We start from the raw sequence: 17437 nt of genomic DNA on the forward strand, positions 1-17437 counted from the left end.
CCCCTAGCGGAAAATGTGGTACTTAACGTCAGATCACACGGACACCCATCTGCCCTTCAGCGTATGCAACCTATGACAGTTCATTTTTTCGTTTTTACGTCATGGTGCCCTTCGCTCAGGAAATTTTCTTTGTTTTTTGGTGCCATTCAACACATGCCAATTTTCGTCGATACCAGCTCACGCAGAACGCACACCCACCCCACTCCCGTCAACATCTTCGTTCGCGTCCTTTGGGGAATCCCTTGCGCCGACATTGCACAACATTGCCGCGTGATTTTTTGACAAGAGCGTACCCAATTTCCTAGTGGACCGCCCAACACCGACGACTTCTCTCCAGCCGTTTTGCCATTATTCACTTCGGAAAATCATTTTCCCACGTTTTCAAACGTCAATAACTCGGCAACAAAGCCGTTTCCGGAATTTCGTTACATGAACTTTCTACCTTATTTTCACTCGTACAATCACCTCCCAAGCGTTGTAAACCAACTTACGAAACACCCTGTATATAAAGAGAGCAATAATGAGGACACCCACCCACAGAGAGAGAGAGAGAGAGAGAGAGAAAGGCAAAAATAGAGATAGAAGTAGTAGGCTAATATCGAAATAACTACAATGGCAGCTAACCGAAGTACAGCGAATTGATTGTTATTCCAATTTGTGCAAGACTGTCAATATTTGCAGATCCGACAACTATCCTGCAATGAAGTCTAAAAATTCCGTCATTTGTCGATTTTTTTGTATTTCTGTTCGAGTAAATTCTGTGTGCTTCTTCTAATAAACATTTCTGTATCTTGTCACAGGCAAGACGCTCTCTGAGACAGCGGCTGTGAACACGCCAGAATCGGTAAGTATATCGCTGTTAGTTCTGTTAGAAGCAACGCCATTTCCTTGCCAAACTAATAGATTATCTCTGATTGGTTGGTACTACAGCATCGAGCACAAAAGCAATTTGCAACTGGAATACGGTCTAGTCGCCAAAAGCAGCCTAGCAGCCTGGCAGCGAAGGTATCTATTATAGCAGCAAGTCCAGCGCAAGCAAGGGTATTCAAGTAGTAAATTCAGTTCGGCCTTTAAGTTCATAGAAACTCTTTTCGAGATATTTGGTCTTTAAGTTCATAGAAACTCTTTTCGAGATATTTGGTCTCAAAGTTGCCTGAGACAACAGGAACTGTTTCAGTTGGTCTACAAAATGGTGCCATCTAGAGCCCAAAAACTCAACTGTGGACCTCTTTTTCTAGCCCTGTAAAACGTGGCGAACATCTTCAACTGTGTGGAAGCAAGGCTGGCTTTTGGCTGCCTTCAGCGAAGGTGACTCCTTATATCCTTTCTTGAATTAGTGTCGTTAACCAAACACGTGTGTTCCCAGTAGAGAATGCATTGTTCGCATCGAAGTGATATAATGAGGGAAAGGGGGAAGAAACATAGAGAAAGGGATATAGAGTACAGGGAAGGAGGAGTAGAGTGAGCTAAAAGAGCTAGAGAAGAAGGGAAATCAGTGAGAGGCGAATAGAATGAAAGAGGGAAAGATTTAGATTTAATAAGTAACAAAGATAAACAGGCAAAGGAAGATAGACAGAGAGAAAATAATGTGGAAAAGTGAAGAGAAAGGAGCAGGGGAAGAAAAAGAGGGAAGAAGGAAAACAGAGAGAGAAAATAAAGAAAAATAATGGAGAAGTAAAGAAAAAGGATCAGGGATAGAAAAAGAGGGAAGAACGAAAACAGAGAGAGAGAAAAAGAAAAACAATGGAGAAGTAAAGAAAAAGGAGCAGGGAAAGAAAAATAGGGAAGAAGGAAAACAGAGAGAGATTGAGGAATAGAATGAACGAGGACAAAATATGAAAAAGACGTGGGATGTGATTTATGGAGGGAAAGCGAGTAAATATTGCGAGAAGGTAGTGAGAGAGAGGGGAAGGGAAACAGAGAGTTAGCAAGAGAAGAGAAAAGCATAAAGAGAAACGAAATATGAGAATGGAAAGGGAGAGAGAGGAAGATGGTGAGAGAAGAAGAGAATATGAAACAAGAAACACAGAGTGTGAGGAAAATAAGGGCAGAGGGAGGGGGACCAGAGAGACAGTAAAGAAGGTGGACAGTAAGAGGAAGGGGAGAGATAAAAGTAAGGTGGAGTGAAGAGGAAGAATGGATAAATATATCAGAAATTATGCCCACCCTTGATAATCAGATTTGCATTTGGAAAACAAAAGAGATAAATGAAAATCGCACAGCTCCAAAAAAAAAAAAAAAGAGGCATGAAGTGAATATTAACAAGGTTCTGTTCTCATTCTTTACAGATCGGAGACCTTAAGAGGAAAACGAAACTTGTGACGTGTGAGAACAGCCTACACGGACCCGAAACTCTCTCTGCGTCTCGAAAAAGCTCAACGAAAAATGAGTGAGTCACCGAGGTATCAATACTGACGTATCAAACATTTTTTTATCCGTCCAGTTGATGCTGTGCGTAAACTTTCTTGATGTGCCAAAAGAAGTGTCAACAGTTAATAGGTCATGAAATGTCAAGTCGTGCTGAAATTATATGTACCTTTGTCTCTCTTCTTGTTGATATGTAAATTCTCTGTTGTTATTTTGATGAAATATAAATTTTTCTCTTTCAAACTTACAGCATTTTTTTATTATTTCACTGGTAGAACTTACTTACTCTGTGTTACAGATTTAGCAGCCAGAGTAAACAAAAATCTACGAGAATACCATAACAGGGGGAGGTGACAAAACACAATGGCGTGTCCAAAGGAGGTTTGGGCACATTCCCCTTATGGATGAACTTCCCTAAAAAAATAAAATACTTTGAAAAATGATAAAATTGGGCATTGAATAAATAATCATAACAACCCTCATCCTTTTTCTAATGTTTACTAAGCATCATAGCAATCTTGACATACATTTCACTATGTACTCTATTGAAAACATACTTCATAAATTTCCTGGGCATGTGACTAATATTAATGCAGAAGTTTTATACATCATATCAGTACATTGGGTCAAGCAATGACCCAAGTTCCTTTGTTTAATTGCGACTTCACTTATAACTATAATTAGATCAAGGGGAAAGACAGATGTATTACTCCCGCGAACATTAACATGGTAACTGACAATCACTACATTACGTATGGAAATTGATAGTGTTACACTCATAGGCGTTGCTACAGGGTGTGCTAATGGGCTGCTTTATCAAAGAGAATTAAAGACAGATATTTCAATAAGAGAGAAAATAAGCGGCAGTTTGTAAGAAGTTGAAAATGTCATTACTTGGTACAAACGTGTGCATTATCGCTGATGAAACGAGGGTCTATAGTTTTTCGATTTTATGATGTCATTGGAGAAAGAAGATATTTACTGCATTCTACTCTGTACTACAGCACTTTTCTTCTATACCTGCCAAAAGCTGCACGTGTGAGAGAGCTTTCTCCAAGCTTAAACAAGTTAAAACTAAATTAAGAGCAACTCAGAAGCAGGATAGATCGGAAGCCCTGCTCTTGCTATTTGAGGAACAGGAAAAAGCTTAGTCTATTGATAAATGAAGTTATTGATGAGTTTAAGAACATTGTACCTTTTGACAGACGTCTCTTGTTATAGATGACGTGTATTTTGATGTATTTGTTTTTAACATTTATGAACATTTTGCGTGTGTGTAATTTCTATGCAATTTGATATTTTCTACTACATATATTCAGAAATTTTCAACACTGTCATTTAGTGAATTTATATTCCTGTACAAACATCAGTGCAGTTAAAGAGCCACGTGATTGTGTTGCAAAATATGCTATTAAAAAGGTACAAGACCTCATATTTTTTTCTTTGTGCACACCCAAATATAAGTTCTAGCTACGCCTATGGTTACACTCGTTTCCCACAGAATAGCAAGAAGAGAACTAAAAATATATCATGTATCACTTACCCCGTAAGGATATTTTGGACACACTTTTGAAACATATATACACCACTTGATTTCATTAGTGGTTGTTTAACAAAATACTCTCGACATCAACTTGAAGTGCACACATCCTTAACTGACTGATCTCTATGCTTATCACTTGGTCAGTCGTTACTATCAACGTGTCGCGTATCGAGTAATGCTGTTCAATTCTAGAGTTTTTGCGCACTACAGTATTAAAACTCAACTGCAAGGTATTCTTCGTTGCACCATTTGACCCCCTTATCGTAATCCAATGCACCCAGACGAAGTTTAGCGTCGTCTTGTACGGAAGACTAATTCACGCGTCGTTCGCACAAGGAAGAACACACAACCTTCCACGATCGCGTCTCGCGCTAGACTTCACTGACTGAAACACTGGTTCCTCGATGTTAGATCTATACTGTACGTAATTTTACACCAATTACACCCCAGAAACTGTATACAATCCAAATGCAATTCATTAAAAGCTAATGTATTTATCGTACCCTCTTTCAGTGCGTACTACGAATAATTCTAGTCAAAGTTCGCGCGTATAGGAAAAGCATTTTTCTAATCTCACTACTACATAATACGCACATAAGAATAAATATATAGTACTGTAATTTTAAGAAAAATCAAAATTATTTCTATTTTAATTACCACCTGGATGATCAAGCACGTGTATGTGGTTGACTTACGATTTCGTTACCGAAAGCTCTGGGTTCGAGTCTCAGTTTGGGCAGAATCGACCTCCGTGACGGAGTGGTTAGAAGATCGCGCTACGACGCCAGGGGTCCCGGGTTCGAATCCAGGCCTAGACATGGATGTTTGTGAGTGTCCATTTATCAATTTCATCGTATCATCACTCATATCCATCTTCGCGATCAGCCAAAACTGGCAGAAAAGCGAAGTAAAATAAATCAAATCAATCAATCAGTTTGGGCAGCTGTCATCATTAATTTAATGTAATCATTATTCATACTCATTGTCACAATTGACTTAAAAGGAGATAGGACACAAAATCAGAAGAATACAAAACATAAAAATTCATTACAATTACAGTATTATTATTACCAACTTATATCGAATATTATACAGAGGTACTACGTGGGATGTACTGCTTGGAAACATTTTTCAGTGCTGCTCATTTTAAACCAGCATAAATAAAATAGGAAATGTCACACTAGAGTGAGTTGCATATGCTACTTGAATGGAATTCAACAGTTACCTCAGCATTACATAAGCAGCTCTTCTCTTGATCAAAAAAGGCGACAAACAATTACTTCAAAAAACATCTGTTTTACGACCAAAAGGTTTGAAAGCAATGTTATCTTGAATATATTGCTGTTCGGTTGTTTGTAAATCTCGCTGTAAAAGTAGTTTGTAGAAGCTGTTATCTTCTTCTTTTGTTGTTGTAAAGTGTTGAAGACAATGGGCATTCCAGATTAGACATTCAATTCGAGTCATTATACTATCCCCGACACAATATGGAAGAAACGCATGATAGAACCATTAGACCGACAATGACTTTACAAGCTATTATTCGTCATTAATACACTTAACACTTAGTTTGGCTGCCTCATCTTTTTTAAAAAATAAGTTAATAGGTTAACTTTGCCGGAGCGGATACTTAGAAGCATTCGTCGTGGTTTTACATAATGAGAAAGTCGTAGAAAGAAGTCGAGAGTTATTGTCAGCATGTATTCTTGTAGACATGCAAGATTGTCTTTGGTGTGGGAGCGTTTCTGGATTTTTCTTTTCTTTTCTTTTGTGCTTCAGGTGAATACAATTTCTGATTATCTCTTCTCCCCTTCTAATTACTTAAACTGTATTGGAAGCTGTATTCAAATCGAGCATCATAGATTCCACAAACCATATGCGTCATTGATTCATAAGTTTGGAAGAATCGATACATTACATTGATGTTCTTTAAGAATAATTTTAAACATAAGGACCTGTCCTCGTTGATTGTTTTGCTTAACTGTTCTTCGCTTTTCTGGCGCTTATGCCTAACCGAGAAGATGATGATGAATGATGATATTACGAAATTGATGAATGGACACTCATAAAGAACATCCATCCATACCCAGGCCGGGATTCGAATCCGGGACCCCTGGCATCGTAGTTGACTATAATAATCACTCTACAACGTAGATCGGCGTATCTTTTATCGAGGCAAGTCCAATTTTGTAAAGCAACAATTTGGTATTAATTCCATTTTCCAGACAACTTCTGCACTAGTATTCGTAAAAATCTATTCCATAAAATCACATAAGAAGATAGAGAAAAATTAATGAAAATAACTGTGGACAATTTGACAAGCAATACTTGTGGATCCCAATGTACTATACTAGAAAGAATGTGGTTTAATGTGTAATTGGGATATTTACATAATAGAGCAGAAATATATAAATGTTTCTCATTACAAGAAATGACTCTTGAATATAACAAAAACTCAAATCATGGTCTTAGATTTTGGTATCACGCAGGTTCAATTAACAAATAAGTTAAACGGGTTTTATTGTTAATAATGGACTTATTATGATTATATTGAAGTCTGCTCTATTCATATTTGATGCCTTAGTTTATGATGCGTGTTTTTGTGATTTAGGTGAAATGTGCAAATATCTTATAACTTATGTTGTTATAAATAAGTAGTAAACTTGTTCTTTATAGCAAGACACAGGGTGTATTATAGGCTATGTATTATATATATGTGGGGGGAGCGTGTGTGTGAGAGAGGGAGAGAGAGGGAGGGAGGCAGTAAGGAGAGATGGTTAGAAAAGGCAGGGTGTGTGTGTTAGGTGTGTGTATTTGTGTACAATCACCGGCAATAGAAATGGGACACCTAGATCCTAAAATACTCGCTTCACTGCAAGGCGTTATGTGTGTTGCCTAACTCTACGGCGGTAAGTGAATACGATTGTTGTAAATATGATGATGTCATCTTTTGAAATTTGAGACTGAATAAATAAATAAACAATGAACAATGCATATCATATAGAATTACTTCCGAGACGTGGATATTTCTTGTCACTTTAATCATTAGGTATAATTAATTATGCTTTTCTTGTACAGGAGTACTTTGGGGTCGTGACAAGCGGAAAAACAGTGATAACGCATCAAGAAATTTTGCCGAAATGTAACGAAAGCTCAACGTTTTGTGAAAACGTCGAAAATTATCCCAGGTGAGTGAGATGCATAGGTTTCTCACTTATTAGTATCATAGTCGCTTCGACATGTAAGAAATATTGTTTTACACTCTGCTGCGACTCTTACGTCAAATTTTCTTTCTTTTTAAATTCTTTCCATTATTTAACTCCACTTCATATTTTTCATCGGGCTCTTCTATTACCATTACACTTTTTTTGTGGCGGTTGGAAAGAAAAATATCGCTATAGGTTTTGTAATTTTAATACAATCGTAATATCATTTTGTGTACTACGTGTACGTACATCATGGTATAGGGTTAGATAATTACATTAGAATTTCAGAAGACGTTCAAAAGCGACTGTGTGGTATGTGATGACGGCCACTAGAACCATCGGACACCATGCATGCCAACCGCAACCTTCAGAAATTGGAAGATCGTATTCGGCTGGCGAACCGTCAAACTTTGCACACTCAGACACGACTTGCCACCCTGTCCACGGTGAGCTGGCTGCCTCTTGCTAACCACATTTGTATTTTTGTTATTTTACGTTGCATTTTTGCCTATTTTGGCTGATCGCGACGATGAACGATGATTAGATGAAATTTGTGAACATAGCCTACACCCAATAATGGCTCCATGCTTATGACGGGGTTCGAACCATGTGGCGATATCGAACGTCGACCAAATAACGCACTCGGCTACTGGGCCAACTGTTAACTGAACACTTTATTGCACGCTCGATACATCTTATGAAGTTTCTACTTTCTTTTCTTGTACCTTTTTCATTCGTCTTCATGCCTCTTCTCCTTCTTCTTGCTTAATTCCACTATTCTTTACTCTCTCTCTCTCTCTCTCTCTCTCTCTCTGGACTCCCCGATGGCGCAGTGGTAGCGTCGTCGCCTTGTAATCATCCCGGTGGAGGCACATAGTGGTTCGAATACTACTTTGAACTCTATGCACAGTATGGCTGATTGGGACTGAACCTAAAGTGGACTTAAAACACCAACTCAATCAACTTTCTCTCTCTTACGGTTATTGAATTTTCATTTCTCTCTCTCTCCCTCTCTCTCTCATTGTCCCTCGTTTATTCCATGTCTCTTCTTTGCTCTCCTCTACATAAAGATATCGTTAATATATATATATATATATATATATATATTACAACTTCAGGGTCCTCTCTGATGGCGTACTGGTAAATTCGTCGCCTTGTAATCAAGAGGTCCGTGGTAAAATACCCGGTCGAGTCTGGAGATAATGAGTGGTTCAGATCCCACTTTAAGCTGCAGGTTTAGCCGAATAGCCGATTCGCCAGTCTGTGCATAAAGTTGACTTGAAACAACAAATTCAGAAATACTTCTTTACTTTTTCGATTCTTGACTCCTTCGCACTCCAGAAGATTTTATGCGGCCACTAATGTTCTTAAATATATATTAAACTAATTAAAGTCAAGGTCAGAAGTTTCTCGACACATGATTCTGAACATTATCCAATTTTACCATCAAGCTCAAATTATTGTATTAATTTCAGTTCTCTGCTGAACCACGTTTTACAACAGAACAAGGATTTTATTGGAAAACTTCAAAGCGATCGAGAGGTAAGTTGTTTTGCCTTTGTTTTAGTTGTTTTTAGTGTTATTTATCACCTAGTTGTACAGTCATGGAAATTTCTGGGTTGTAATGATCTCATTGGGAGTCAATGGGATTGTTACAACGCAGAAGTATCCAGGACCGCACAAGCTTTTAGCTTAGTTCCTGGCGCGAGCCTCAAATTATCCGAGTTGGCCGGGCGTTGTTGAGAGAAATTGGAAGCTCCTGCTACCATTTAGAAATCCAAATAACAGAGGCAAAGGGACTAAAAGCCCTAATCACTCGTCAGTCAATGAAAACGGTAGGACATTTTTGTGCTCGAAGAGACTTTGTGAGACAGGGTATAATTTTTCATGATCCTGGATTCTATCAGAACACTAGGAGATGCGAGTACCATGCAACAAGGATAACATAATAAAACAAGCAAACAAACCAACAAAATGTTTTCAGCTGAATTCGAGGTGTGTTTAATACATTGATTGATTCAATTTGATTGTCATAAATTATTGAAAAATATTCACAATACAGATGCTCCGCAGTGTTCTGGGACGTAGTATAGTTGATTGATTTATTTGATTTATTCTACTTTACGTTTCTGCCATTTTTAGCTAATCGCGACCATAAAGATGAATGGATTAAAACCCGGGATCCCTGGCGTCTTTGTCGAATCGGCCGGAAAGAACGAACATCGTAACAATCAAGATAGTCTGGATCTTCAAATGTGAAGCCAGCGATTCCAGCCAAGAATCAAAATTGTTACGTTTAGGCTCGTGACAAAATAGTCCATTACTGCGACAGTTGTGGGAAGAACATCTAGAGATGCAACTAATTTAACCCAATATACAATTTGAAAATATTACATAACTCTGAGTCAGATTCATAATAAAAGGACTAACACTCATTAACAGACTAAACCTTCGACTTTCGGCAGTTAATACTTTAAAAGTGGCCATGGTATTTTTACGGTAGTTGAATGCCAGTGTAAATTAACGGTTTTAGACCGTAATTTTTTCTGTCAACTTTTTACAGTGTGTTTACAGTGTGACGTTCCTTTCTGGTGTTCGCCACTGGATCACGGATCACTACGTCACGGTAGCTAACCAATCTCATTGTGCGGCGGAGTTATGAGACTCTCCTTAATGTTATGCTACAATGAGCATTCTCAGGACGTAACGATTTGAAAAAAGAAATAGTTTCTTGCTATTTTACAAATTTAATAACCCATTTTACCTTTAAACAATCACTGCAAAATAACAACAATATTCACAAACGCAATCACATATCAATTAAGTTGCGGCTTTTCCTTTAAAACAGTGTTTTTCACAAAATTAACATCATCTCACGCAACTCAACTTACTTTTTCCTTTTCACGCACTGTTGTCCCGGCAACGGAATCAATAAAAGATTGGACAGTTCTACAAATGTTTATAAACCGGAAATGACTTCCGCTTCCGATATTGCGTGTAACAAATATACAGCAAAAATTACAAATTTAAATCAACACAAACAACAGTATTGAAATTAACAAATAAATCAAACAGATTTCTGTGAAATTAACAGAAAACAAATAAAATATTTCATATGGCCAAAATAAACAAGGCGTATCAACAGTTACAGTTATTTCCAAACAATGCCTGTAACGAATACTGAACGAAGAAACTTGTAGTCTCTCAATTCGGCTTTCACTGATCTTTTGACTTCAAAGGCTTAGATATGAGATTGCCTCTACTCTGCTTGCTCTGTTGCGGCAAACTTTGTCTTCTCGTTCGAGAGCTTAGTGCCTGGGGGCTTCAATGCTCCCTTTGTTGAGTCTCTTGATGTATCTTAATGCACGACCATCTGACAAGTAAGATCTCACTGGAAGTTTTGTTTTAACCTCTCCAACTTACAACGATTCTCGACACAAATCCTGAATTGAAAGCACCCATGTTGCTAGTTCATTAATGGCAGGAAGTTAAACATTTCCATTTTCAAGTCTGGTAATCAAATGGGTTACTAAGTGCAATTCCCCATGGGTAGATACATTTCAGCACAAAAAGAAACAGCTAAGTTACTACGTAACTGATTGGCATACTTAAAACCACTTAAATGCAGCCATCTGTTAAAATCATATTTCGACTATATGAGAATAAATATTTTAGAATTATTACGTAGGATTCACATTTGACTCGATGCATTACAGCAGCAACGTGTAAAATATAATTTATATCCATGTAAATGTTAATTACTCATGGTGTACTTAATGTCAATAACACCTTTTTTTCGAAATGCTGAAGGCACGGGAAATCGCGTTTGGAATATCCGAGAACGACTAATATGGCTAACAACCCCCTAACCCCTCCCAAAATTTCCATAATACCTCCTATTTTTTTTTACAAAGACCCAAGCCCAAGTTATGGTCATTTTGGTTCTAATATCTCCCTAAATACAAACTTACACCCCCTCCCAGATGGAAAATTTTGGATAAAGTCCACATTTTATAGTACCCCGTTGACAATTCGCATTCTTCCCTTTCACAATAGTACTGTTATCTACTAATCCACAACCATAGTTGAAGCTCTGGCCTGGTGTTACAATATCATTCCCTAGATAATATAGCAATTCTAGCGACACGAAATTTTACCTTGTTTCAATTCCTGTACTTCTCCTTTTGATATTATTCTTTCAATATTCCACTTTTTTTCTTAAATTCCTTATTATGTATAGGAATATCTACTTTGTCCTTTCAGCCTACCTTAACAATGGCTTCCCGATTCCTGGACAGAGCCGGAGAAAACATGTGTCGCAACAAGGTAAGAAATATTTGTTTCTTAGACAGTGATAAAGTGTGTAGAAATGAGACACCGTGATTTTCAGTATACTTTTACACAGCTTCATACAACCCAGGCGCATCGGTGGCTGAGTGTGTTGAGCTCTCGACTGACTGACTACCAAAAGCTTGTGGTTCAAGTTCTGATCTGTGCATGTTTTTTTTTCTGAGTGTCTCTTCATCAACTCATCCTTATTGTTGCTATTAGTCAATATTCGTAGGAAAGGGAGGTAAAATAAGAACTATAAGAAAGTATTATGATAAAAATGTGTCCATGGAGTCTAGACTCCTCCGAAAGGTTTTGCAAGATTTAAAATTAAATACACGAAATATTTGTTTTATAACATGGTGTTTATATTTTCTTCCGTACTAATGAACCTAGTGACGTAACGTGTTTTCTTTTTGGAAGCGGACACACATTTTAACCTACATATCTATATATCCCTCTAACTTTATACATCTGAAGAGATGAAATAACAGGGGAGTGAAGTAGGTTACATACAATTGAATGCATAACCTGTATTAATTCACTGTCCTTATTAGAATAATTAAATCAAGAAGACTTCGGTAGCCAGGACATGTAGCACACATGAAAGAGGATAGAATAGTTTACAGGGTTTACAGGGAAGCCTATGACGGTAGGAGACCTCTGTAAAGGTCAAGCCGAAGAATGTGTGAAAAAATTAAGACAGAACTGAAAGAAATTGGAAAGGCAGTCAAGAGTTGATTGATTTGGGCCTCCCGATGAAGTATGGTGTAGGACAAACATCGTCGTCTGGTAATCAAGGGGTCCCGGGTTCGGATCCCACTTGAAACTGTAAGTCCAGCCACGATTACCTTATATCCGCATCCAGTGGCGGCGATTAGGAGGTGGCGAGGAGGGATACTTGCCCCCCCCCACACGTTTTGCCACCTTTGCCTCCGCACTATGCTAAACCTTATCTACCAAGTAAACTGTCCTTGCCCCCCAGTTTGGCACCTGCCTCCCCCAAGTTCTGGAAGCCAATCTCCGCCACTGTCCGTATCATATTGACTTAAACAAATTTCAAGATTAGATTGATCTTACCCAAGATAGGGACAGGTACACAATTTCTAGACCAAGAAAAATCTAAAGGTTATCAGTCAAGTTTTGTGACTGGGGGTGTAATACTTATTGTTCTCTCTTCTCTGTGTACAGCCCTTGGTGGGCCTTGGCTTCATAGGCCTCCAGTCCTCTCTGTTTCTTGCTTTCCATCTCCAATTCCTAACCCCCACTTGTCTTAGATTAGATCCACCATTATATCATCCATCCAAACTAACATCTACGTGGTGCATTATCCTTATAGCGTGGCTGTTGTTTCAGGAGAAAATGGTGTATCCTCAGGCAGCAAAGAACAAAGAGGGCAAGTGGTTATGGGTTGTCAACAATGATCAACATCAACAGGGGATCCTGGTGAATATTTGCATGTAAGTGTCAACAGTACATGTTAGTATTAAGTATTCTTCCTCCTCTGTTCTTCTCTGCTTTCCTCCTCCCTATCTCTCTCGTCTTTTCGTTTGTGTAGACTTATCTACAATGAAATAGTGAGAACTCTATTTCTTTCATGAAGTTATGTCATTTGCGACATAATTCTTTATTATTTGTATGTTTAAGTAGATAATACTTCTTTCTTTTAAATTATTTCTTTCACACATCATGTTCCTGTGGCAACCCTGAATTTGTGCCTAAGTGTAATGCAACCCACGAACGACATCTGTGTAAGCTTGGATACCTAGTATAAAATGTCGTCTTGAATCTTTTGTTGAACGATATACAGTCGACGGCAATAAAACTGCGACACGTAGATCCTGAAATACTCGCTTCCCTGCAAGGTGTTATGTGTGTTGCCTAACTCTACGGCGATGGTAAAGGTTCCCATTGAAAATTTGCTATTAAAATACGCTTATCGCCGTAGAATTATGCAACACACATAACGTATTGCAGGGAAGCGAGTATTTAAGGGTCAAGGTGTCCCATTTTTATTGCCGCTGACCGCATAGCGTTAGCTAACTGCGGTGGATTCCCGGTAAAACTTGCCACCTGACATGTGCTGTTGTACGGTAGAGAATGGTAACATATAAGCGTTGGGTTTTTTTTACCGCTGTTGTCGGGGTGGAGAACAACTCTCGAAATAAATCTGCACCACACTTGATAAAATTAGGGCATGCCGTGTCACTTTTTCTGAACAATTTTGAACTGAAGTTAGGAAAGGAAAACGAACTTGTAGTTCAGTTTGAAAATAATTTCTTCACGTCTTTTTCAGAGACGAAGGTGAAGAGTGCCGAGGTGAAATTGGTATCCAGAACACTTACTGCCACCAGCAACATCTTCAGCGGCGCTTGGTGGCCCTCAACGCAGCCGGAAGTCTCATTATGGACTATTTCAAAATGCCATCCGCTTGTTCCTGTTATTACTGGTAAAACGTGGCTTGCCATTAAGTATCAAAAAAGTCAATGCATACAAGAGATGTCTGCCCTATCTTCAGCTTCATTGCTCATCTAATATGAAAACTCCATGTTCATGTACATTTCATATTTTTGGTGAAGAAATAAATTTAAAATCACCTTACGTACTATTGTAAATTTGCATGTCAAAAGTTGTATGATAAATATTGTCACGAATTTGATATCTACATCACACTTCAAAAATAGGTACGTTGAATAAAAGATTTTCATGTTATGAAAAACACCCTGTTACAATTTTCTCATTAACTAACTAATTTATCTTATATATATATATATATGCCATAATTCTTGTAAATATTGCAATCTAATGTATGTATCGTTTAAAGGTTTCCGTGCAAGAATACTGGAAAACATTTCAAGCTTTTGAGAGCAAAGCCACTTAATGTTCATCTTCAGTGGCTGAAGTATGTCACGCCAGTCCCTGAAGATGAAGACGAGAGTAGAACATGATATCGGAAACTGCATCGAACTGATACTAACGACTGGAATGTAAATCCGAAACAAAAACCACTCAATAGCTTCAAGCTGGCTGTCGTTTTAGGATTTCAACGATTTCAACTGAAATTCTACTTTCATTTTTTATTTTAAGCCTTCTGGCTTACCGAATAGTTTTAGGTAAAGTTAATTAAATTCAGCGCAACACTATATACAGATCAAGGACATGCCCAACAACAATGGCAAATAACGAAAATCACAAGCTAACAAAAGAATAGCACATGGGCAAGTGAAGGAGTTTCATCACATGCTTGATAGGTCCAAAAATAAAGGAATGAAAATTCATCACATGCTTGGGTTATTACTAGGGCTCGAAAGTTGAGGAAAAATCCTCTTTTTCCTTAGTGTCAGAGGACGAGGCCCAACATAATATAGTATGTTCATTTTGGGTCATTGTAGGCCAGAAAAAGGTGGTTTTTATTTTCGTTTTTTGCCTTTTTTGGCTTATTGGTCCTTTTTTAGCCTTTTTTTAGGTTTTAACGGCTCTTTTTTTGCAACTTCACCTTCTTTCGACTACGTTTTTACTGCCCATTCTCAATTCGAATCAACATCAGTTCATCACCACCTCTTAAACATCCTTTCTGTAGTAAAGAAATATAAAAGAAAGAAATGGGAGGTTATTTCAGTCGTTCACCGCCAGAGTGACGGCCGTTCGGCGGACTCTTCATGCAACAGGTCCCGGCAAATTGCATTACAGGAAGTCCGTAACAGAAACCGCTTGTTTTCTAATGTTTCCACTTTTCACAATTACAGTTACAATTACAATTGAAATAAGCACGTACCTTGTCGCAAGTATGCTGGAAAAGGTGTCCTCTCAAATACAAATATTTCTGGCACCATATTTCTGACATCTAATCTTAGATTAGTCATCGCTACTTTATCCTCAGTTGTCACGACAGCGCCGGCAGCTTATCGGGGGTTGGGTGAGTTGTCAGCCGCGAGAGGGCGCTTCATACTGCACGTGTCGGCAGTGATGCCAACCGTAGGGACATGTCCCTAAGCATAGGGACTTTTCACTAAATTTCGCCCGCGTAGGAACGTAGGGACAGATTTTGCCAAATGAGGGAAAACGTAGGTACTTTTTTCAATCTTGGTAAATGACATTTTATGAATTAGTTTATCTGGATACTTTAGCGAAGAGGAGAAAAAAGAACTAACTAACAAATCTCCATCAGAATTTTGGAACATGTTATCGGTTACCAAAAACTTTCAAGGCAAGTTCCTTTTTGAAAACATTTCCACTCTCGCGAAAATAGTGCTAACATTGCCACATTCTAAAGCGGAAACGGAAAGAATATTTTCAATGTTAAGTGATACAAAAACAAAAAAGGGAAATAAAATGGGACCAGAATTGTTAAAGACTGCAGGAAATACAGCATCACCAACCAACATCTATCTCTGCACAGCAGCAGCATGTATGACTTCAAATAACATAATCAACAGTAAACGACTCAACGTTATTCATTAGGGGTGTGCGGGATCCTTTACTTTAAAAAGTCGTTAATTCTCGACGTTTTCTGCCTTGTAAGTTTCTGGAACTTATCGAAAATTGTAAGTTTTTATTCTAGAAATGCAAAAACAATCACTTAAAGTGAAAATGACTTGTAAAATTCGAGATTTCCAATGCTTCGGGAAATTTCGAACATTTCCCGTCCCGAAAATTTTCCGACTTGGTCGGGAAATTGCAAATTTTTCAGTCCCGAATGTCGGGATTTAAAAAAATTACCGTCCCGATCCCGTCCCGACCCAAAAAATTCTGTCCCGCACACCCCTATTATTCATTAAGGCAAGAATTTACAATACCGGACCCTTCTGTAATTTCTATGCTACGTCTTATACTCACGAAATAATTATTCGTGATGATTTATCTCAAGTTAACATGTTGGGGTGAGGGGGAAAAAATGTTAATTAACGTGTAGAAGTTGTAAAATAAGCATTTCAATTCTCGCAATGATTCTCCGTATACAAGTATGGTAGCCATATTTGTTGATATGAACAAATTACAATTAGTTACGCTGTCTACAGCGTTGCCACACTGTTGATTTCATACTTGGAGAGCATGGATTGTGTAAGAATAGCGGAAGAGAACAGTAAAAAAGTTGTTAATGTTATACAGATTGTTAGGTGGAGTGTGCAGGAGGGCTAATTAATAAACTTATTCATTTCAGTATATTGCCCAAAGAACGTGCTTACATGTGACAGCGACAATCACGATGTAGAAGAACTGATTTGATTACAGGTAAATTTGGCAACATTACATCAATCATAAAATTGCAGGATACTAAAATGGCGTCTTCGATGATGTTAAAGTGCTACGAAAAAAATATTTTTTATCGGTTCGTAATCACAATTACCGCAAAACCATTCAGGAATAGCCCCACTGAGCATTCTCGGTAAGGTTAGGTTAAGTTAGGTTAGGCAAGGCAAACATAGTTAAAATTTGGGCTCGAAAAACGGGTAGCCCAACAAACCATTGACGGATAGCCCCACGAACCATTCAGGTACAAAAAAGGTAAAGTGTTCCCCTGTGCATAGCACCACGCCATGAAGGCGTATAGGGGGTGTGGGGGTAACGCCCCACACTTTCTTGATCCGGTCGTGAGTGGGGGTGATGTGATCAGCATCACGCCCCTGACCGCCTTTACCCCCCAGGGTTTCCCCCAGGTACCCATGTTATTCGACGCTGGGTAGGCGCCGGGGCCGCTTCCAGGTACGGTTAGGTTAAGTTAGGATAGGCAAATGTAAATTCGCTCCTTCATTAATTGTGGAAGCACCGAGCAGAAAGACTTGGTAAGTAAATGTGTATATTTTATCTTCTGTTTTGCATGCTCATGAGGTGATAATTTTTTTAGTCGCTTTACTTGGCGTAGGGACATTTGGTCAGTTGTAGGGACATTTTGACACGTCTGTAGGGACATTGCCGAAAAATGGTTAGCAACACTGTCGGCTACCAGACGTCAGTGTACGTTCATGTTCACTTCTGTTTGCGTTTATCAGTACAC

At 38.4% G+C, this 17437-nt stretch overlaps 2 protein-coding genes across 2 annotated transcripts in view; both read left to right on the forward strand.

The window, feature by feature from the left end:
- Nucleotides 1-2493, forward strand: part of LOC145995264 (rhodopsin-like) — a 56772-nt gene extending 54279 nt beyond the window's left edge. The window contains exons 6-7 of the mRNA XM_083131845.1: nucleotides 801-844; nucleotides 2289-2493. Coding sequence (XP_082987971.1) covers nucleotides 801-844; nucleotides 2289-2393 — 149 coding nt within the window. The 3' untranslated portion in view covers nucleotides 2394-2493. The remainder of the gene's footprint in view (nucleotides 1-800; nucleotides 845-2288) is intronic.
- A 3023-nt stretch (nucleotides 2494-5516) lies between these two features.
- LOC145995265 (neurotrophin 1-like) lies at nucleotides 5517-14157 on the forward strand. The gene is made up of 6 exons (XM_083131846.1): nucleotides 5517-5686; nucleotides 6986-7095; nucleotides 8589-8655; nucleotides 11377-11439; nucleotides 12799-12902; nucleotides 13739-14157. The coding sequence occupies exons 1-6, from the start codon at nucleotides 5606-5608 to the stop codon at nucleotides 13893-13895; spliced, it is 582 nt and encodes a 193-aa protein (XP_082987972.1). The 5' UTR covers nucleotides 5517-5605; the 3' UTR covers nucleotides 13896-14157.
- The last annotated feature ends 3280 nt before the right edge of the window (nucleotides 14158-17437 follow it).

This window comes from Lepisma saccharinum, chromosome 11, assembly GCF_977018435.1.
Source record: "Lepisma saccharinum chromosome 11, izLepSacc3.1, whole genome shotgun sequence".
NCBI lineage: Eukaryota > Metazoa > Arthropoda > Insecta > Zygentoma > Lepismatidae > Lepisma > Lepisma saccharinum.

Coding starts and splice junctions, on each gene's coding strand:
- LOC145995265 (XM_083131846.1), top strand. CDS start 5,606: ATGTATTCTTGTAGACATGCAAGATTGTCTTTGGTGTGGGAGCGTTTC. Junction 8,656..11,376: donor AACTTCAAAGCGATCGAGAG/GTAAGTTGTTTT, acceptor TTGTCCTTTCAG/CCTACCTTAACAATGGCTTC. Junction 12,903..13,738: donor ATCCTGGTGAATATTTGCAT/GTAAGTGTCAAC, acceptor CGTCTTTTTCAG/AGACGAAGGTGAAGAGTGCC.